Raw genomic sequence first — 23,598 nt, 5'->3', positions numbered from 1 at the left:
ATGTCACTGTTTTCTCTGATTTTATCCATTTCATTTAAATATTCTAACTTAAACGCTGAAGTACCATAGCAAAAGTGCAATGCAAAGGTAATGCCTTCTCTAATGAAAAGTAAAATGTTGTTTTAAAAAAAAAAAATTCCATCCTACAACAGTTGTGAATCCTGGTGGTTCATAAAACACATAATAAAAAATATAAAGGCCTAATGGTGATAATGTGTAAACAAGTATCAAACAGATCTCTTTTAAACTGTTGAAATAGTTCACTCCATAAACTTTGCAACAGACCGACAAATTGTAAGGCGACACAATGTACCCCCTTCAAACTTTAATTATGGGGTTTAAATATTTAAACAGCTATTTATTTTAGTTTTTCATATATAACTTTAGCTCAATGTGCATATGCTTTATAATACAAAAGAAACAAAATATGTTCTTCATTATTTTAATCACATTTAAATATTGACCAAACTACCACAGTATTTTTAAGTGCCAGTTACAGGCTTTTATTAGACCAAGTTTGTTGACATGGGCTTGTTCCAGTTTTTAAATCTCAATTACAGCTAAAAATATTTTTCCCCACACAACCTTTCCATCATCAAGGCAATACATAATAATGCTAACCAGGCCTGAATTTCATGAAACTTCTTAGGATTAACAGCCTTAGGTAGCTTATATCAATTAGGTCAACAACATACTTAAATTTGAATGTGATAAATGACAAATGGTTTATTGTCATAAAAATAATACCTATTTAAAGTCTTAGCCAGGCCCCAATATCTCAAACAATTTATGTTTCTTATATAAGGATCACGCTGACTATTTTTTTTTTTTTTTTTTACAACTATTTTAAGCAAGTTGTCTAGAAAAATGAAAAAAGATACATAACAGTGTTTGTATACCATGTGATAAATTACTTCAGCACACCTTTGTTTAATAACCGGAGTTTGATAAGGTGATTAGTTTCCTCAAACACTTTGACAATCCTGTTTTCAAAATAATGTTTTGACAGTGCTCCATCAGGCAGCCGTTTGTCAAGGTGAAAAGGTTTGTGAAAGTGTTTTCAGACGGTTATCTGTCAAATCAACCTCCATTAAGACCAAGGGCTGGGCTCTGTTAGTGATGTAGACTGTGCAATGTTTCATTTAAAATTGTGAAGAAATGGTTGAAGAAAAGTGTATTCACTCGAAGCAAAAAAATTGCCCGACGACGAAACATTTGTGACGCAATTCATCACATGGTATACTATACTGTTAAGCTTGTTACAATTATTCATTTTTCCCGCAAATTCCTTGAATCATCAAGTACCTTATAACTTGATAAAGTAAATTGTTTTTTGTGTTGGTATAATTTGTTTTATTAATTTTAAGAGTTTTGAGACAATAAAATTAAAGTTATTTTAAAGTTAATCATGATGAACTACTTTTTCATATAAAATCAAGGATAAGCAAGTCATGAAATAAGGGAGTTAAGCCTGTTATACCTAAGATGTTTCATTAATAGGGGCCGGGCAAACATTTTAGCAATGTCAAATATAACAGTAACCACTATTGTATGTGTTTCTTATGAAGAGATGAATTTGTTTAGCTGGTAACAATTTTTTTTTATTAATTATTGTAATTTATAAAATTACATAATGCCAAATAAGTGTAACAATTCAAAAATTTTAAAAGAAGACAACATGTAGTATTTGACAACATATAAACTAATTATAAACTATGTCACCACAAAATTATGAAATCTACTCTTGCAAATCTGAGCAGCTTTCATACTGAATATCTTATATAAGGCCTTGATTTTCAAGCGTCTTTATACAACGCAAGGCCTTCTTGGCAGCAGCACTCTTGGCGATGCGATAATTTCGACCCACTCCTGTAAATACACCCTTCCCAACAACGTTCACTGTCACGCGGATCTTTCCAGCCATGGTGCGCTCAGGCTTTCTGCAAAAATCAATATTAAGAAATGTAAATGTTAATAGTTTCCATGTTTTATCACTTTCGAAGTTAAAACAAATATATTTAAGCTCAGTATTTTGACAGTGATAAGCTGAGAGGCAAAGAAACAACTTTGCCTTGTATGTCTCAAATCTATGACCTACTTTGTGAAAAAATGTGAATAAAGACTATATACTGTGTAATTGTAGAACCCTAAGCACTGGCTTCTCAAACCGTGTACTGTAAAATAATACATACTGGCTACTCTCAGAATGTGAACTGTAGAATCATACATACTTGCTACTCATAGACTGTGTACTGTAGAATCATACATACTGGCTACTCTCAGACTGTGTACTGTAGAGTCATACATACTGGCTACTCATAGACTGTGTACTGTAGAATCATACATACTGGCTACCCTCAGACAGTGTACTGCAGAAACATACCTACTGGCTACTCATAGAATGTGTAATGTAGAATCATACATACTGGCTACTCTCAGACTGTGTACTGTAGAATCATACCTACTGGCTACTCATAGACTGTGTACTGTAGAATCATACATACTGGCTGCTCTCAGACTGTGTACTGTAGAATCATACATACTGGCTACTCATAGACTGTGTACTGTAGAATCATACATACTGGCTACTCTCAGACTGTGTACTGTAGAGTCATACATACTGGCTACTCATAGAATGTGTACTGTAGAACCATACATACTGGCTACTCATAGAATGTGTTCTGTAGAACCATACATACTGGCTACTCTCAGACTGTGTACTGTAGAGTCATACATACTGGCTACTCATAGACTGTGTACTGTAGAGTCATACATACTGGCTACTCTCAGACTGTGTACTGTAGAGTCATACATACTGGCTACTCATAGACTGTGTACTGTAGAGTCATACATACTGGCTACTCTCAGACTGTGTACTGTAGAGTCATACATACTGGCTACTCTCAGACTGTGTACTGTAGAGTCATACATACTGGCTACTCATAGACTGTGTACTGTAGAGTCATACATACTGGCTACTCTCGGACTGTGTACTGTAGAGTCATACATACTGGCTACTCATAGACTGTGTACTGTAGAGTCATACATACTGGCTACTCTCAGACTGTGTACTGTCGAGTCATACATACTGGCTACTCTCAGACTGTGTACTGTAGAGTCATACATACTGGCTACTCATAGACTGTGTACTGTAGAGTCATACATACTGGCTACTCTCAGACTGTGTACTGTAGAGTCATACATACTGGCTACTCATAGACTGTGTACTGTAGAGTCATACATACTGGCTACTCTCAGACTGTGTACTGTAGAGTCATACATACTGGCTACTCATAGACTGTGTACTGTAGAGTCATACATACTGGCTACTCTCAGACTGTGTACTGTAGAGTCATACATACTGGCTACTCTCAGACTGTGTACTGTAGAGTCATACATACTGGCTACTCTCAGACTGTGTACTGTAGAACCATACATACTGGCTACTCTCAGACTGTGTACTGTAGAGTCATACATACTGGCTGCTCATAGACTGTGTACTGTAGAACCATACATACTGGCTGCCCATAGACTGTATACTGTAGAACACTAAGTACTGGCTACTCATAGACTGTGTACTGTGAAACAATACATACTGGCTACTCATAGATTGTGTACTGTAGAACCATACATACTGGCTACTCATAGACTGTGTACTGTAGAACCATACATACTGGCTACTCATAGAATGTGTTCTGTAGAACCATACATACTGGCTACTCATAGACTGTGTACTGTAGAACCATACATACTGGCTACTCATAGAATGTGTTCTGTAGAACCATACATACTGGCTATTAATAGAATGTGTTCTGTAGAACCATACATACTGGCTACTCATAGACTGTGTTCTGTAGAACCATACATACTGGCTACTCATAGAATGTGTTCTGTACAACCATACATACTGGCTACTCATAGACTGTGTACTGTAGAACCATACATACTGGCTACTCATAGAATGTGTTCTGTAGAACCATACATACTGGCTACTCATAGACTGTATACTGTAGAATCATACATACTGGCTACTCTCAGACTTTGTTCTGTAGAATCATACATACTGGCTACTCTCAGACTGTGTACTGTAGAGTCATACATACTGGGTACTCTCAGACTGTGTACTGTAGAACCATACATACTGGCTACTAATAGACTGTGTACTGTAGAACCATACATACTGGCTACTCATAGAATGTGTTCTGTGTACTCACTCAAACTTGGCTGTCTCTGGTTCCTGTTCCAACAACTCTCTCACTGGAGACTTGGGGATGTTCTGCAGGTATTTATCTGTAAGTGATACAGTTTTCATGTAATAAAGTGATATCAGTTCTATTGTCCAGAATGTGGGATTACATTGGCCAGATTGTGTGTGGGATTACATTGGCCAGATTGTGTGTGGGATTACATTGTCCAGATTGTGTGTAGGATTACATTGGCCAGATTGTGTGTGGAATTACATTGGCCAGATTGTGTGTGGGATTACATTGTCCAGATTGTGTGTGGGATTATACTGTCCAGATTTTGTGTGGGATTATATTGTCCAAATTTTGTGAGGATTATATTGTTCAGATTGTGGAATTATATTGCCCACAGCTTTATACAATGACTGATTGACACAAAAGAAAACTTAAATTGAATCCAAAAACTGAACCAAATAACAGCCAGGAGATAATATTCATGGCTACTGTAGTAAGAAGATTGGTTAGCAATTTAGGACCTTATTGGAACCCTTGGAAAAAATATTTTAATTACCTGACACATTCATAAAACATAACTAAACTGCATTACCATGGACAAAACATGTTATTTGATATAGTCCATAAATACCCAAAACTGTAATACATGTAGTGATGAAACCTCACTACGGCACAGTTTCTAGTCACTGACTAGGGGCTGTGTTAGAAAGGACATTATTCAAGATATATGATTATTTGATATGCATACCATTTGGATATTAATAATAAAGTCTGAAGCAACTGTTAGGGGAGGATTTTGATGATATTTAATGAAAATATTTATAAATTTGAACATGACTTCATCCTTTGTTTACAAACGCAATTACATGAATGTCCAACACATTACACGTATTACAGTTTCAGTGATTAAAACACAGTCAAATCCTATGCTTTGAAAAAAAAGCAATCAGGCCTATGATAAAACTACTTTGGTCTTGCCTTCGTTTAATAAAAAAATGAAATTGGCCTTAACAAAAATGCTTGGACCAAAATTGCTCCAGTATTGGCAGCCCCATAAACTAAAGCAAGAGCATGAATTTCCTTTTCAGGGAACCCTCAATATAAGCTGAACTGATTTTCTTTCATAAAATTATATAATTTTTTAAACCTATGATGTTTCTGTTTAAAATACTGCATACCAGTAATTTAAAACATGAAACATACATGGCATGGCAGTCTAGTGTGGTACGCACTTGACACAAGTTATTCAAAGTGATTCTAACATAACATTCCCTTGACACCCATTGGTAATCTCATCCATATCAATCTGGTGTTCCATTATCCTGTAGAACATCTGCCTCAGTATCGAGAGACATCCCACGGTAAAGGTAGACCCTACTCCACCCCCTGACTTAAATATCAATATACATACAAGAATTACTATATTTACCTATCTGAGGTTTCATGATCCTGTAGAATACACGCCAGACGGTGTCAAGAGACATACCGCTGTCAAGGTACACTGCCCCTGCCACCGACTCAAATATATCTCCGAGCGCTTTTGGAACTTCCAACTCAACATGTTCTTTCTCATGGTCCTCGTCAGCCTTATCATTAAAATAAGAATTATCATTTACTGCTGGCTTTTTATTCTTTTATTTTTTCAGACCAAAAACAATAAATTGAACAGAAAACTATACCGAAAAAAGAAAGATTTTAAACCCCAGCTGCATTACTAAATATAATTGTCCAGTTCATCATACTTTATCTGAAAATATTTTTTGAAGAGCTATATATAGTATATCTGGTAGGTGAGTTAACAATATTTTGGCAGTTAAGTGTTTCATCATTGTCATTTTATCAGTTCCATCAATATTTTCATTTTCTAAAAATAACATCATTTTATTAAGAGCAGAGCTAAAATATGTGACTGTTTAAAACAGTAAATTGACAAGGGTTATATTCATTTGTTTACTATAAGAATTCCCTTTGCTACACTTGTGCATAATGTGATTGAAAACTTATGTACCAAGCCTGCAAGTTTCATGTGGAAAATAAAGTGTTAGTGGTTTGGAGTTATCACCCACAGTTCTGCTGACATCAGCACTATGACCTAATTTGGGCAAAGTACTAATTTGCCCTTTTTTTCTTTGATAACAGACAAGCATATCAAATTTCATCAAAATCTTTCCCCACCTCTTCATCCTCATCATCTATTTCATCTTCTTTCTCCTTCTGTCGTGCCACAAACTTCTCAATTACGTGGAACAGTGAAGGCGAGATCGCCTTGAAATATTTGTGAAAGTCCCACTTGACTGCAAGGGCTGCGAAGATATTGTTGTTGACCAGGGCTGAACGTAGGTCAGTGAGGACGCCTGGGCTGTACTTGTCGGAGTCCTCGTAAAGGTGGCGGGTAATAACGTAGTCAAGAACCGCGTCCCCCAGAAATTCAAGTCTAGAAGTAGAAAATTAAGAAACTTGTACAATGACAGAAAAATAGATTTGAAGAGTAATAAAGTTTCAACAGAGTTCAAGCTAGCCAAGCCAGCATTTTAGTGAGTCAGTGGGATGCAGACATAAATTATCAAAGTTTTCAAGGCCTGAAAAAATATTTCTTTTAAGAGAAATTAAAAAGACACTAAGGATACCTATGCTTGAAATCAGGACCAGCAGGCTGGAATAATATCCATGTACATTAGTGTTTTGTTAAGTTTTATCAGGCATGTTTGTTTCAGACATATGTAATCAGACATTTGTCTTAATGTAAACAGATATGATTTTTTTTGACATGGACAGATATGATATGTCCTTTCATGGACAAATATGTGACGTCTTAACGTAAACAGATATAATATATGTTAACTTGTCAGCTTGTTTTAACGAACCTCTGATAGCAGTCAGTGATGGTATTGAAGTGGTAGGATGCATGTGTAAAGGCCTGAAGCAGGTAGGACCTGTCCCTGAATGTGTATCCTATCCTTTCCTCAAACCCCTCATAACCGTCTAGTAACCTAGTCAGAAGATCGCAGGCTGTCCGGTCAGCACCATCCATTGGGGAGGCTGGAGGTGGCAAACGCACTGGTCGCAAATCCTGAAATTAAAACCTTTAAGTATGGTATGTCTGTATTTAAAGCCTAAATTATTTAAAACATATTCTTACAGTTAAGAGTGCTGGAAGTTAACACTATTTTATTGTTCAGCTCTGTCTCTCGGCTTGTGAATTTTTATTTTTTTTTAAACTCCTAATTTAGACAAGAATCAATAAGAATGAAAGGGAAAACTCTTGAAGCAAAAACAAAGAAAATGCTGTTGGCAATTAAAAATCAATTTTGTTGCAGAGAAAGGAAATATATTGAGATTCTCATCCAAATTTTGTTTAAAATGGGAGGTGTCAGATTTATTTTTCATATTCATGAGGTATGTTCACATTTTATTGCTGTTTCCCTATATTCTACAACTTATCACCAAAGTCGAATGTTTGTCAAAAAAATATGTTGATGGGAAGGGCTTTGGACAGGGACAAGCGGTGATGAGAATCTCTTGTCTATGGCCTTATCAATTAAATATTTCAGCACAAGTATGAAGCCTACCTCATCGTAGCCATCAGCGGCCATGTTTTCTTTTGGTAAAACCTTGAGCCCCATCCAGGACATAAACTTGAGAGCAGCCATCTTGTCACATGACGTCAAGTAACAGCCAATCAGAGCCTCCACACAGTCCGCTATGCTCTTGTCAGGGAGACAGTGGTGAAGTTGCAGACAGTAAGGCAGAAGATTTTGTAGGCTAGTAGGTTTATCTTCCATGGCAAACTCTTCCTCATCTTTCTCTTTTGAGATGAGGTCAATTGCATCAAGTTCTGATTGGAAAGTGTCCACTTCTGTCTCTGTTTGACTAGATGTTGTGGACAGAAGTGAAATGTCAATACAGTCGAGCTGTGTTTGGAAACTAGATGGCAAACTCTTTTGGCCTAAAGATACAACATGAACTCTGGACACCGGACCTTTTCTCTTATCTTCATTAATCACATAGCCTGGAGGCAACCAATTTTCATAGGGCTCAAACTTGGTGGAAATCATACACTCTGCAAGTCCTTTGCGTTTTCCAAGCCTGTACAAGTTGAAATTACTGACTTGCTTGCTGCGCAGATAGCTCAGTTTTCCCTCATGTATTCCAGGATAGGAACAAAACAGATAAACTGTGATGGCATACTTCAGGAATGAATCTCCAATGGTTTCCAGTCTTTCCAAGCTGTAGAAGTCATTAGCGTTAGACATCGTCAGTGCTTGCAAGATCTCACATGGACTTGGACCAATGAATTCTTTAAGATTCATGTCAATGTCAAGAGAAATGAGAGGCTCGGGACAAAAGTCATCGTCTAAAGCTCTTTTCTCTTTATCAGTTAAGAAGGTTGCTATATTTGAAAATACATCTTCAGTTTGTTCGGTCTCATTTGTATTTTCATGGCCATTTTCTACTTCTTTATTGCTGGGTTCTTCAATCAAGTCATCAGCGATTTCTAATGTTTGGTTATCATGACGCACGTAACCATTACTTAAGTACCTACTCCTTTCATTTTCTTTTTCATCATCATCATTTCCAAAACATTTTTTACCACTATCTCCTACCTCATTTATATTGTCTGACCTAGTTTCTTGAAGAAGTTTCCCATTTTCTGTCCTGTTTTGTTCATCTTGAGTTTCACTAGCTTTTAAATCACCGTTCACCAGTGACATTTCATCCCCTTCTTTTGCTGTATCTGCTTCACCATCATTTTTGTCATCAGTTGCACCATTGATATTATAAACAAATTGCAAATTATTCTCTTGGAATGTTGTCAAGTTGGCATCTTTGCGGTTGACATTATCACAGATGAATTTGGCCACGCCTGCATCAACACAGACAGATTTATTGCACTTTGAACATTTTTCAATGCATGGATCCCTATCACAAGTCTTGCACAGTTTTGCAAATGTTTCTGATATGTTTTCTATGCTTTTATTACAATTTGGCACATCATCAGCCCTGGTAGCATCAATAGCACTTTCTTCTTTGTTTTCATCAATGTTTTCATCACTTTTGTCCACCTCTTCTTTAGCACTTTTTTCATTCATGGCATTTTCATCTTCATTTGCATCATCTGGAATATCATCCTTAGCAATATCAGACCCTAGATTTTCTTCCTCTTTATCTCCATCATCAGATGTTGAGTCAGTTTCATCAGTGTCTTTTGAATTCCCATTCAGCATCTTCAGATTTTCAGGACTTGTATCGATTCCAAAATCCAGCTTTGGAAATCTATAATCTTCAGGCAGCTCCACAACTCCAATCCTAGTTTCCGCAGCAACATGCTTCCTGATTTCCTCCCCAAGCAATAGATAATTCAACCTGTACAAGATGGCAGGAAGGCATACAGCCTTTCGCCACAGTGAAGCTGGAAAGACATGAACATCACATAATTCAGGAATCAGTATCTGTTTTTGTTGCAGATTTTCCCTTCTTGCTTTCTTCGTCTCTGCACTGCTGGTTGGAAGTGGAACTCCTTTCTGATTCATATAGCGAGGAATAAGGAGATTCAGTCTAGCCGATGTGTGATCCACGTCAAGTAAAGGCTGTTCAAGGTTTGAAATGGCAAGGCCATATTTGGATGCATAGTATTCTGCAAATGTCTTGTACAGTTCTGGTGATGGAAACGGTGAAAGTGGGTTGAGATCTGGTCTTATTTCTGCCACATAAAAGTACTGTGGCTGGTCGATGTTCCTGTACGCAGGCATCACAACAGCATCTTCAAAATCTTCAGCTCGGAACTCAAACATGTAGTCTTCTCCATGGGCTTTTGGAGTGCTGTTGACTGATTCTACCACTTTGTCAGTATATGTCCAGTCAATGTCCAAATTTGAGCCACCTGAAAACATTAAAAGCATGTTAACGAACATGGAAAACAATAATATAATCTAATTTTCATTTTCTTTACTGTAATGTTATAAATGATGGTCTAAAATGAAATGTCAATATGTGACTAAATCAAGTATTTTGTCTTTAAATGTATACCAAGTAGGTGCATATCAATTATCTTCAATCAGAACATGATCAATTAAACAAAATCAATATCATATGACAACTGGAGATTATAAATGGTCAAGGATCACACATAATATTATCTGTCTCTGTCTATAAGTATTGTACTCATCTTTTGTTGCAACGATATAACATTACTAGAAATTTGTGAAAAAGATGTGTAGCCTATCGGAAGCTCCGACCATTTTTTAGTTCAGGTCACCATGAACTTAATCTTTCAACTGACCCCAAAATCAATAAGGGTCATCTACTGACCATGGGTATATAAAAAGTTTTCAGCTGAAACTGAAAGTGTGATGATGCAGGTGACCACGCAGAACAAATTTATCCCTTATGTCTTCAATGCTTCGCATGCAATACAAAAAGACACTTTCAATGTAAATATTTTTTCAAGTATCTATGAAAATGAAAGTCCAACTTTAATGTTATAACCAGGTTTTGACAATCTTGACCTTCATTTGGTTACCAAAGACAGGAAATGTCAAACCTGAAACATCAAGGGGCACGACCACATATCCAACAATGCTCTCAGTGGGGAAGTAATCCATCGGATCTTTCTCCAATCTCAGCACGTTTGAGAATAGAAACCGGTGGAACGTCTTCAGTTTCTCCAACTTCTCTTCTGACAGAGTAACTTCACTTGACAGCAGGTCGACTGACACAGTGACTTCCCCTGATCTGGTAAAAACTGGGAACATGGGCACCTGTGAAAGAAATATGAGTACTAGAATTCCCAGAATCTGAGGGTGACTTGTCCTGAGCACCCATCATTTTTCTATGACAGATCACCTTTTCCTTTGACCTATATGTATATCCCCAAAATGTTTAGGTGTCAATGACCATTACCAACAGGCATACCAAGTTTGGAGACTACAAGTTGTTCAATTATAAATTAAAATTGAAAGTATGAACCCTTGATGCAGCTGGACAAAGTGTGTGCCATACTTTGCAGGTGACACATAAATACATAGGAACATCCTTTCACAAAAGGTCTACTGACACAGTTACAAATCAAAACAGGCTGTAAATGATGCTCTTTTATCTAATAAACAATTAAAAATAAAAACATCTTCAGAAAGTAGCTCAGTCTCTACTCACCAGAGGTATAGTTTTTGGCGTTATGATTCCTATTGAGCGAGTAGTTTCATCCGGAGCATCGATTTTCCTGCCACGGGTATTCTGATCTTCAGTAATTGGCCCAGTGAGTATCATGGTGATGACATACAGGTTGCAGGGAGTACCTGGGCTTGGCACTGTCTGTTGTAGAGCACTAGCCACCTGAAACATAAAAAGATGATCAAATTCATTGGATTATTTTTTTTCTCTTAGGAAAATCAAGCTCTTGTATAGAACACTTCATTCTTACAATTTGGGCGGCTTCAAGTTAGTTTAGGTATGCAACTAAAATGACAACTTATGGGACCTTAAAAAGCACGTTAATACTGTAGCAATTATTAGATTCATCTTCTTTGAAGTTTTAGGTTTCAAAGTCATCACCTTTAGTGATGATTAAACACACACAAAAACATGTTCCTGCTTATAGACCTACCTTCTTGCAATAGTACTGTTTACGTTTGGTGGTGCCAGGTCGGGCTTCTCCTGCCGCATCCTCTTCATCTGCCCAGGGATCATCGACCCCCTCCCCCACCCCCTCCAACATTTCCTTACCCAAAGGCATCAGGTCGTTGTCCAACTCACCTACAAGTAATAGTAAGATGCAAGCTGTATTTAATTTTGTCACATTGTTAAAAAATAAGTTACTTATATGAAGTTATTTATATGGACAGCTGTTTACAGTGACTTCTTTTATTATCATTTACCAACCATTTACACAGTTTAGTTCTTTCTCGTGGACTGTATTTCTTTCAAAAAGATATCTAAGTCGTCAACCATACATTACTTAAGAGTTCCCGGGCACACAGTTACAGGCAGAATCAGTAGATATTCTTACAAATTTTTATTGAAATGCAATTTTTGCCTAAAAATCAATGAACTTAAGCCTTACTATATTTGTGAAATGGGGCCCGGGTCCAGAAAAGGTGATCATCCATTCGTGATATGACTAAGCTCCAAGTGGAAATCAAACGATCTGATTCACTACTCACCACTCATGAATCACAACAATACAGATCTTGATTTTACATAAGCTTTAAATGGTATAATACACATATCTACCTCTTTGATGCAGAATTTTACAGATCTGTACAGCAACAGCTTGCCGGGCTTTTTGTTTGGTAGGCATGGGAACTCCCTGTAAAATTCTGAATTATTATAGTACTGTAACGAAAACATTAATTCAATTGGTTTCTTGCGAAGTATTGTCCCTCATTAGTGTGACAATGTGTTTTACATTACAATACATTTAGATGAAAGCATAATGTAATGTATATATCTAGAAATTTAATTAAAAAATACCCGTAAATTGAATCTAGACATTAATAATGGTTTCAATTTCAATTTGATCACATGGATATAGGTATTCAGTTTCTTCACAATGCTTCTTGCATGCCCACAACAAGGCCAAGGCTATTTCATCAAAAAACAGACAAGCTTTAAATAGTTCATCTTGATTTAATATTATAAAAGTCTTTTTTTAAGTCTTAGAGTTCTTCCAAAAGAGAATATTGCACAAATTATACCAAAACAAGAATAGTGCGCTTAGCTTTATCCAGTTATTAAGGCCAAATATTGTTGAAAATTGGGGCCAGTTACAGATCTATTACTTTCAGTTCATCTACAAAATGACTAAACACACTGGTCATACACGTGTAGTGCCAGGAATTAGTGCAAGCACAGCAGTGGAAAAACACTGGTCATGTTCACATCAAAACCTGAATTTTACCTACCAGTAGCAAGCTGTAATGTGATAAATCTAGCTTCTGGATCTTAAAGTCTAAAAACTTATAGCGATAATGACGTAAAGAAGATATTACACTCTTTGTTTCATTGACCAAATACTTTGTGAGGCTACTATATCTTGTATTACCTCAATTTCCATCTTGACAGGGGAGTTAATAGGAAGTCTGACACTCGCCACATACATTGTTTTCTCCCCTGACTGCAGCTCTCTAATCCTACAGGAAGGGGTCAGATGGGTGAATGCATCACTTGGAAGTTTAGCACAGTATCTGCAAAATACAAAGCAGTTTATAAAGATGAGCAAAATATCATTGTGAAGTCCGGCACATTAATGAAAGTAAATAGCAACTAGAGCCATTAAAGGATGTGTTATGGCATATTTGATTATGAATCAGTCTGAAGGCATGTTAAATCAAGAAGGGTACCTATGCAAATATGGATCATGCCTTAAAAATTATACACAAAGTTCTTATATTCAATTGCTGATAATATAAATGAAAATTAAACAAGGGTTTCTGATCATCGACAAACATGATTATTTAAAAGTAGGGATGCAAATGCATGGCAGAATTGATATATTCCAATATTTGTTGTTGTTTTTTCAAATATTTGAATACCAAAATGAATCTTTTAGAAGTTGTAATTAACTATTACTTTACACTATAAACAATGATTTCCTCATTGTGTGTTGATTATTTTCAGTGTTGTTGAAATACAATAATTAATTGCAGGGTGTTGAATATTTTCAGCGATTTTGTAACCTAGAAGTGCACAATTGATGTATACTAATACTACTTAATATTATACTCATATAATACTGTTGATACAAATAAAACTGGAAATAAATGGATTTCCGAGGGATTAAACTGATGTATGTGGGTTTCCTAGGGTAAAACTGTTTCCCTCTCTGAGATCAATTTGAGAAATATTTCTCTGCTTAACAACACTTTAGTGTGAAGGCTGATTCCTTAAATCCTTCATTGGCATGTTGATTTAAATGATGTAAATGATGAAAAAAACTAAAACTTGTTTAGTCTAAACAGTCCCCACAACTGTACAATAACTGCCTATAAGACAAGTGACGTTTATTGCCAGTTATCGTAAAATTGTGGGGACTGTTTATACTTAACGATGGGTCTCTAATTGACATATCACGCACATGCAGTGCATTGTCATCCCGTTCATGCCTCTGGAATTATGTGCCAGTCGTGGTAAACACAAGACAAAAGAATAATTTCTTACCTATTGACTAGCATGATAGCTGTTTCCATGGAGGCACAGCGCCCTAATCTCTCCTCTGATGGTGGTACAAACGGTGGAACCATGTGATCACAGCTGCAATCTGATTGGTCCTCATCTTCAGGCTCAATCAGTCGAGCATTTCTATTGATCAGAACCTGAAACGTGGTACAAGTCATGAGATTCTGGAGGAACACAAAAACCATAAAAAAGCAGTCTTGTTTTGATTGAATATATTCATTACCAGTAACTTAAGTGCAATACTGTTAAGGTCCCTTAGCACCAGCTTTAGTGGCAATTTATGTTCAAGAATCAATAAAAATTATATTAAATGATATCAAAGGATTAATGTATAAAAACACTGTGAGCCTAGTACAGGGTGACCTTGGAGTCATCAGTAATATACACTCAAAAGTTCTTTAATTCAGTGTGTAGTGTTGTTGGCAATAACCCATAATTTGTATTTCCTCTGCAAAAAATACATGTATCATCACAATCAATGTTACCTTTTCTATTTCATGATACTGTTTCAGCTCCGATTCAAACCCATCAAAGTGCTCTTCTTCAATCAGTATCACATATTCAGCATCCCTGGAACGTGCTCTACCCTGGAATTGATAGCAACGTACTGTGAAAGCATAATCATATTTTTGTGTAAAATATATTGTATGAAAACGGTGTGACTTGTTTAGAGTTTAGTGAATTTTTTGTTTGATACGAAAATGTTACCGTTGCCAAATTATTTTCAATTTCCCCAAAATTTTACATTTCCTACATTAGTTAGAACCACCTCTGACATATGATTCCACTTAAAATAATATTTTGTTCACAGCAGGTGAAGCAAATTAGTAGTAAGATCAATACATGTATGACATAAGGTATTTAGTTCTATAATTTACTTACTGTATTGCTGTTATGTACCAGTACTAACCTTTGAATGACTGTAAGAACGGTAGGACTTCGGAATGTCGAATCGTGCCACAAAGTTACACTTAGGCACATCCACTCCTTCTTCTAATACACTTGTGGATATCAGAAGATTCAAATCTTGCATGCGAAACTTGCGCAACGTTTCTTCCTGTTTCTTGTACAACTTTTGCCGTTTTGCCGACGACTTATTTCCAGTCATATGAGTACTTTTAACAAAACAAAGTTCTTCGTCCCAGCTGCAAGCTTCTTCAATAAATTTGCTCAATGCGAAGGCTTCATGTTGATGCTCAACAAAAACTATTCCACAAAGACATTTGTCTTCGTCTAAAGCGAAAGGGTCTGCTGCCTTCAATTCATCTTCCGGATTTACCTTTTTGATTGCAAAATGAATCTGTCTGGAGTTTGGAGACTGTGACTCATCGTCATCATCATCATCATCATCATCATCCTCATCGTCATCATTTTCTGAAAACTCATCAGAATCATCAGACATATCTGTGTCACTGTCTTCTTTTTGTGCGTTCATATCTAGATCTTCACTGATGATAATAAAATCTGTCTTTGGACGGTATTTGCGTAAGCATTCTAAAAGCGCAGCAACTTTTGGTGTGCTGTACTTCAGGAGGTCTTCCAAGGTATATGGACATTGCTTAAAGTGATTTTCAAAGATTTTAGACACCATACGTAGTGTTGTTGCACCAAGTTTGAAAAATTTCTTATGCATAGCTACAGTTTCTTTCTGCTTTTCTATCTTTTCTATTTGATTAACAAGCATGTCCGCCAAGCAGGCTGCACACCATGGACCGAGTTGAGTTAGAATGTTATGGCACTCAATTAAGGCTGCTTTTGGAATCAGTCTTGGATCTCTATTGTCTAATTCCTCAGATATTTCGATATTGCACTCCTCCAGAAATTCTATTGAATTTTCTAACAGCAGGTAAATCTGGTCATTGAGTTCTGTAGTGTCCTCATAGTCAGGGCATTCAATGACTCTTTCCACTGGTTTTATGCCGTATCTTTCGGGAATGACTAGTGAGGCTGTCTCCGCCCTGGAGTTGAGAGCTTTCTCAAGGGAGGTAATAAGTCCATCTAAAAGTTTTGGATTTTGGTATCGCCCTTCAAGAATATTTGATGTTAAACCGAGTATTCTGGGGCAATTTTCTTTTTGGAAATTGTTGTAAATTTGCATTATTTCTTGATAAGGATGAGCCTCAGTCAACACCCGATTACAATCATAAAATATGAGCAAATTGATCATGTCCAGGGAAATGGTTTTCTTGCTCAGCAGCTGTAGAAAGACTGAGCAGGGTATAATCAGCACTTGAGATCTGAAAAAAAAAATTGAATAAAATATGCACGGACCAAAATGCCAGCTTATTTGACCTAATGAACTCAATATCAAAAGGGGTCATCTACTGGTCACGCCCAACCTCCACTTCAAGTTTAAGGACTGTTGGTGCAGGCATTGTCAAAGTATCACTCAGACAACATTTTTGCAAAATCAATAAGGGTCATCTACAGGTCACATCTAACATCAATGTCAAGTAAGAGGACCATAGGTCTATGCATTGTCTAGTTATCAATCGGAAAAACTTTTCGCATCCAAGGCCACTGTGACCTTGATGTTTGACCTCAAAATCAATAGGGGTCATCTACTGATCACACCCACAACCTTTAGGTCAAGTTTGAGGGTCATGTGTGCAAGTTATTACTCTGACAAGCTTTTTGCATTCAAACTGACATTTGCAAAGCAATATACATAAAAATATACTTAAAGCAAAATACATATAATACGTAAATAATTCTTTTAATCTGATCCATTTTAAAGAGGTTTGTATCCATGCACATAATATTTTAAAACCAGCTGAACATTTAAGTTAGTTGTTAAAAGGGGCTAGGAAGGGATCTCTAATGAAAATCAAAACACATTCGCAATGTACATTTTGAATTTAAACAATGAAAAATCTTTTACACCAGTACTCAATATATATAGTTCTAGAATAGCCATAACAGTAATATAACCCACACTAAAGTAACTATATTTTTGAATATTTACAATCAGTAAAACAAGTACAATACGATCATATTCTAATATTTCATTTTTCAAGCTATATACATACTCATCCAGCAGAAGTTTCCATTGTTCGATGGTCCAGCCATCTGCTTCCTTACAAGCAGCGACAGCTAAATCACAGGGATGCTTGATAAAGGGAGTTACTTGGTCTATCACTTCATCTGGAAAATATAAGAAAACAAAATAACAAAACATTTAAAACCTTCAAACACTTTACAACAGTGATCAAAACTATCACAAGCCCGCAAGCTCTTCTCAGGACAAGGCTTATAAATATAATAATAAATGGGTTTTGCTATGACGTATATTATATTTGAAATTTTTGTTTTCTTTCTTATATATTATATAACAAGCTTCCGGCTTTTTAAAATAAGTCTAAATTTCAATGTCAGTTGATGATGTTTGTTTGTGAGAAGTAGCATATTAACATTTTAAATCATCAACTAAGAGAAATATGATATAATAATTTTGTAAGTTACATCTTACAAACATAATTGTTATTTACGAGCTTCATCAATGAACCAATGTGTCTGCACGAGTCTGATGCCTAAGTCCTACACAAAATTAAATTTGATTTATGATCTTCAGTCATAATAAAGCTGTTTGAGATACACACATACTATTGGTTGTAAGGTCAGAAATAGGTGTAGTTATATACAAATTTTAATGCAGAACTAATGAAAGACACAACGCAAAGGGCCAGAAAGTGGCAAATAAGACTTTGTTTATGGTTTCAAATACATTCAAATACCAATTTTTTTCTTTAAACAAATAGCATAAATTATTCTTCAGGTAAGAATAAACAGTTTAAGGCATCCTAAAGGCAACCCAAAGAAACAATGTAAGCTAAAAACCAAAATCAACCTTAAAAACTGAAATCATTTATACCGTCATGAACAAGGAAGATGGATCGTTTTCCTCCATTTTCCAGTGAAGAGCGGACCTGTCGAGCCTTCTCCTTCATCATCATGACGGCGATGAACATACGGCCTGACATTGAACCCATACATACCACTGTGTTTTGCTGTAGGGCCGTCTCCAGCAACTCCACCTATAAAATTTAATCTTTCATTACTATTTAGCCTTAATCAAAATGACTTTGAATACTGCTATAAACAGAAAGGCTGAGAAAAAAGGCATATTATCATTGTTTGATCATTTTGATAAAATCAAGTTTAATATTCTTTCATTTTTTTCTTTTCCTCCTGATTTTGACATGGATTAATAAAGTATTCAATACTAAATAGTCTTTATAAAATGGTCACAGTTCTTGCTTGTTGAGTCTTAAAGACAGTATGAAACCCCAAGACTGTATGAAACCCTAAAACTGACACTGACTTTTTAGCATTGGCAGTCAAGTAAAGTTAAACCAAACCTGGTATGTTTTAGGAGTAAAGATGTTTCTTGGAATATCTTCATTTCTCAAATGTCTTGGCAGTCTTTTTGGATTTGGTCTCCCACCAATCTGGAAAGGAGAAGACATTTTAAGGCAAAAGCAATGCACAGGAATTTATCCACTCTGTTAACTGAAGTGGTACAGCAAATGACAAAGCAAAACTGTTACATCATACATGCAGTACTTGTTGTGCGTACCAGCATGTGAATAGGCAAACATTAGTATTTAAAAATAATAAACAGAGTTTTATATCACAATAAATAATAGTCTAGGACCAATTTAAATTTGTTCATACAAAAATGTCCATATATATGTGGTCTTCAAATTTTTTGTTAAGGTATAATTAGGATCAAGGTCCAAGACCACATCCATTTATGCCACTGTCATCAACATCTCACAGGCTGAAATGGAAAAGTACCTTCAAGATCTCAAATCTAGTTGTGGGTCCAGACTTGCTCCCAACTTGACCGATAATTTTTTTTCTCTGAACTGGCTTGATCCATAATTATCCCCCGCCGAATCAAAGGTTTCGGGAGGGGATATTGTTTTGGCATTGTCTATCCATCTGTCATTCCGTCCGTCCAACTGGTACCATATCTTGGTAGGCATTGATCAGAAAATGTTCAAACTTGGTCAGAATGTTCCTTTTGATCAAGTTTCGACCACTTGTAAAAGTGGATCACAGTGGGTCAAAAACTAGGTCACTAGGTCAAATCTTAGAAAAATCTTTGGAACATACTAGAGGCATTATACATGGTCAAATATTCATGAAACTTTATCAGAATGTTTTCCTTGATGAACTCTTGGTCGAAAATAAAACTGGGTCAAATCTTAGAAAAATCTTGTCCGGAACCATATCATGGGAATGATTGGTCAAGTTATATTCAAAATTGGTCATGATGTACCCCTTGATACAAATATGGAGCGCATAAAAAAATGGGTCACATGGGGTCAAAAACTAGGTCACTAGGTCAAATCTTAGAAAATCTTTGGAACATACTAGAAGGCATTATACATGGTCAAATATTCATAAAAAAATTCAGAATGTTTTCCTTGATGAAATCTTGGACTTGTTCAAAACTGGGTCACATATGATTGAAAAAATAGGTCAATAGGTCAAATCTTTCAAAAAAATTGTCCAAAACTGTTTTATGGTAGTGATTGGTCAGATTATGTTCAAACATGGTCAGAATGTTCTCTTGGGTTAAATTTCGACTGCATTTTAAAAGTGGGTCATATGGGTCAAAAACAAGGTCAATAGGTCAAATCTTAGAAAAATATTGGGAACACACTAGAGGCAATCTAATATTCATAAAACTTAATCAGACTGTATTCCTTGATAGTTGTTGAATAGTTCGAAACTGGGTCACATGGGGTCAGAAACCAGGTCAGTAGGTGAAATCTTTTGAAAAATTGTGTCCCAAACCAAACATTGGTATTGAATAGTCAGTTATGTTCAAATCTGGTCAGAATGTCTGCCTTAATGAAATCTTACAAAAGTTTTAAAATTGGTCACATGGGGTCAAAAACTAGGTCACTAGGTCATAGCTTACAGAAATCTTGGGAACACTCTAGAGGCAATACATCTGCTCTAATTTCCATGAAACTTAATCAAAATGTTTGCCTCAATGAAATCTTGGAATAGTTTGAAACTAGTAGGTCATGTGGGGTCAAATATGAGGTCACTGGGTCAAATCTTTAAAAAAACCTTGTGGACACTCTAGAGGCTATATTTTTTACAATATATCTGGACCAATCTTCATGGAACTTGATCAGAATGTTTGCCTTGATGAAATCTTTTATTAGTTTGGAACTGGGTAACATGGAGTCATAAACTAGGTTTCTTGGTCAATTCTAAATGCTACATTATATACAATATTTCTTTATTTCAAACAGTTGCAATCAAACTCAAACTCATATATAATTATTTCACTAACAATTGATTTCCATTCCTTGACTTAGCCCAATCAGGCGGGGGATATCAATGCAACAAATTTGCTTGTTTACCTTATTATTCTAAGCATCAGTAAATTTTGGTATTAGTCAAAGTGATTGGAAAACCACTAATGTAGTGTCAATATTAAAGAAGGGTGAAAAGAAACAAACCAGAAAACTATAGGCCAGTGTCTTCATCTTGAGTCTTGTGTACTACTAGAGCATATTTTCAGAAGTTCCATCTTGAAACTCCCCAAAGTATAAATAAATTCTACAGTTTATTTAAGATGCAAATTTACTATATACAATGACCTGATTCAAAGACTACACATAGCAAAATCTGCGGACATCAAAAAACGTTGGTCCGATGGTCTTGGCGGTAAATTTTGACCCAGGAAAAGATATTGATAAAATATCATTCGTTGATTTTGTCAGGATAGTTTTGAAGGACCAATGTTTCGCAAATGCACCATTTTTACTAGAGTTGTTGTACAAGCGAAGACTACAGCACGAGTCTGAAAATTCATAAACAACAACAACAACATTTGCTATGTCTGTATGTGCAATGAGCCTATGAGACTTTATTTGTTGACATATACTGGGGAACAAGTTCTACCGGAAGTTATTGTGGCTAATTGAGGCCAAAATGAAGACGAAGACGATGTGTGATGAAAACCAATTCTAGACACAGGGACCTTGGTGGTTCTATGGAATTACGGACACTACGGACCATTGACATTACGGACCATTGACATTACGGACCAGATTTAGGTACACTACGGACCAGATTTAGGGACATTACGGACCATCTTCGGAATCTTACGGACCATGATTTAAACATTTTTTTTTTTTAAATTAATCACTCATTAGTTTTTAATTTGTTAATAATTACTTGAATATGAGTGCTCAGTATGACGTTATATCTTCCATAAAACTGTGAAAAATCCCGTGAAGTTCGAATAGATCAATGGTTCAATATAAAATCTTGTGAAATTCCAAAAGGTGTTAAAGACCTATGCATTTATAACAATTATGTGAACAATAATGAACGAAATTTGAAAAATCGGCGGTTAAATCAGTTTAAAGCAACAGAAGAAATATTTTCCAAAACAGTTTATTTCCCAAAATAAATCGAGCAGAAATATTTTCCAAAACAGTTTATTTACCAAAATAAATCGAGCATATATTAAATAAACGATGTGTGTTTGTTGCAATTCTTGCAAACTGATGTTTAAAACTGGCAATTTTTGTTGCCTTAATTAGTGTTTATTAGTTATAATTGTACCCGTAATTTTCGGCGGTATATTACAAAAGAAACAAACATTATACTGACAACCTTTAATTGGCAATCATAAAAGTGTGAAAACCCATTGTAACGGCGCACTTTCACTGACCCACGGCTCAATACACAATCCGACTGGTAGGTTACAGTGCCATTTATCATTTGGCTCAGATTTAGCGGAAAATGAGGTTATGGCATGTTGACATAAAAAACCAGTCGAGTGTAATTCGTTGATTTTGTTCAAACGTAAGTAAAAAAGTTAAAGGTTATACTTTTGGTTTGGACACTAAAAAAAAGTCAAAGAATTCGCAGTCAAGCCGGAAGCCTATACTTCAGTAATTCCGACAGTATTTAAAGAAAACTTCAAAATTGATCCGGAATTAGGCAACTGCCCAGTATATGCAACTGCAACCTATCTTTGTAAAAATCGGAGCTGCAACCTATCATTTTCTTTTCGTTCTCATATCTTTTAAAATCATTAATATATTTGTTTACAAATACCCGTACCTGTTATATTTAAACAAAACTTAAGTGTTTTATGTGGTTTTCCCGAACTTTTATCTCATTTTCTACTAAATCTGAGCCAAAATGATAAATGGAACTGTAACCTACCAGTCGGATTGTGTACATGCTGGAAACATTGCAAAAGTGTTCTCGAAAACGGTATCAGTTTCAAGGAAAATATGGATATGTAAATACACACTAGGTAGGTAGGCATATGATAGGCTATGTTCAAATTCCAAGAAACTATCATAATTATAGGTATTACGTTGATTTTCGGCTCAAGTCGAGCGTTTTGGTGACGCCATCTTGCACTGAAACCAACCATTTGGTCACTGACTGAACCTTTCAATTAAAACAGATGAAACGGAAAACAAACATATATGACGATTTTAAGTTTATTTCAGAAAGCAATCGATCACATATGAAAACATTAATATTCACATTTACAATTAAAGGATAAACACATATTTCGTTCATTATTATTCAATATTTTATTAAAAATACATTGATGTTTAACATTGGAATTTCCTGGGATTTTTCAGTTACATTAAAGACACTTTTCATACTGAGCACTAATATTCAAGTATTTATTAACAAATTTAAGACCAATGAGTGAATAAATTAAAAAAAAACCAAATGTTTAAAAACATTATAAATGATGGTTCGTAAGTTTCTGAAGATGGTCTGTAATGTCCCTAAATCTGGTACGTAGTGTCCCTAAATCTGGTCCGTAATGTCTGGTCCGTAAATTCCATGGTGTGTCCGTGACCCGTTCTATGCTTATGTCCCATTTGATATGATAAGTTTCACAGCGCTTGATGGAAAACTGCATCAGCAACACAACCATGGCATCTAATTAATGTCATCTTTAAATCTTTACATTTAACTCAACCCTTTTCGGATACGCATTTGTCCGAATTTGAAAACAAGTCGAATTAAAGGATTACACATATATTAAGCTATAGTATAAACAATGAATACGTAGAAACAAAGATACCCGTCTTGTATATGCCATTTCTGCTAAAATGACGCCGGTAAATAATACGCAAATCGCATTAACGCATCAACATCTTCTTTTGTTTGTTCGATGGTGTATTTCAGCCATTGCACCGGTTACGCTTAAAGT

At 35.7% G+C, this 23,598-nt stretch overlaps 1 protein-coding gene across 1 annotated transcript; it reads right to left on the bottom strand.

The window, feature by feature from the left end:
• Positions 1-428: 428 nt before the first annotated feature.
• On the bottom strand, positions 429-23,575 carry LOC128208977 (endoribonuclease Dicer-like). Its single transcript, XM_052912754.1, has 18 exons — positions 23,470-23,575; positions 18,731-18,820; positions 18,244-18,406; positions 17,402-17,516; positions 15,283-16,609; positions 14,858-14,959; positions 14,355-14,509; positions 13,240-13,381; positions 12,429-12,504; positions 11,803-11,951; positions 11,352-11,531; positions 10,741-10,957; positions 7,769-10,080; positions 7,064-7,269; positions 6,375-6,633; positions 5,629-5,785; positions 4,215-4,290; positions 429-1,940 (listed from the first exon to the last, which is right to left on the bottom strand). The coding sequence occupies exons 1-18, from the start codon at positions 23,485-23,487 to the stop codon at positions 1,778-1,780; spliced, it is 5,907 nt and encodes a 1,968-aa protein (XP_052768714.1). The 5' UTR covers positions 23,488-23,575; the 3' UTR covers positions 429-1,777.
• Between the last annotated feature and the right edge of the window lie 23 nt (positions 23,576-23,598).

This window comes from Mya arenaria, chromosome 11 (assembly GCF_026914265.1).
Source record: "Mya arenaria isolate MELC-2E11 chromosome 11, ASM2691426v1".
Classification (NCBI taxonomy): Eukaryota; Metazoa; Mollusca; class Bivalvia; order Myida; family Myidae; genus Mya; species Mya arenaria.
This window is presented reverse-complemented; position numbering and strand designations above follow the sequence as displayed.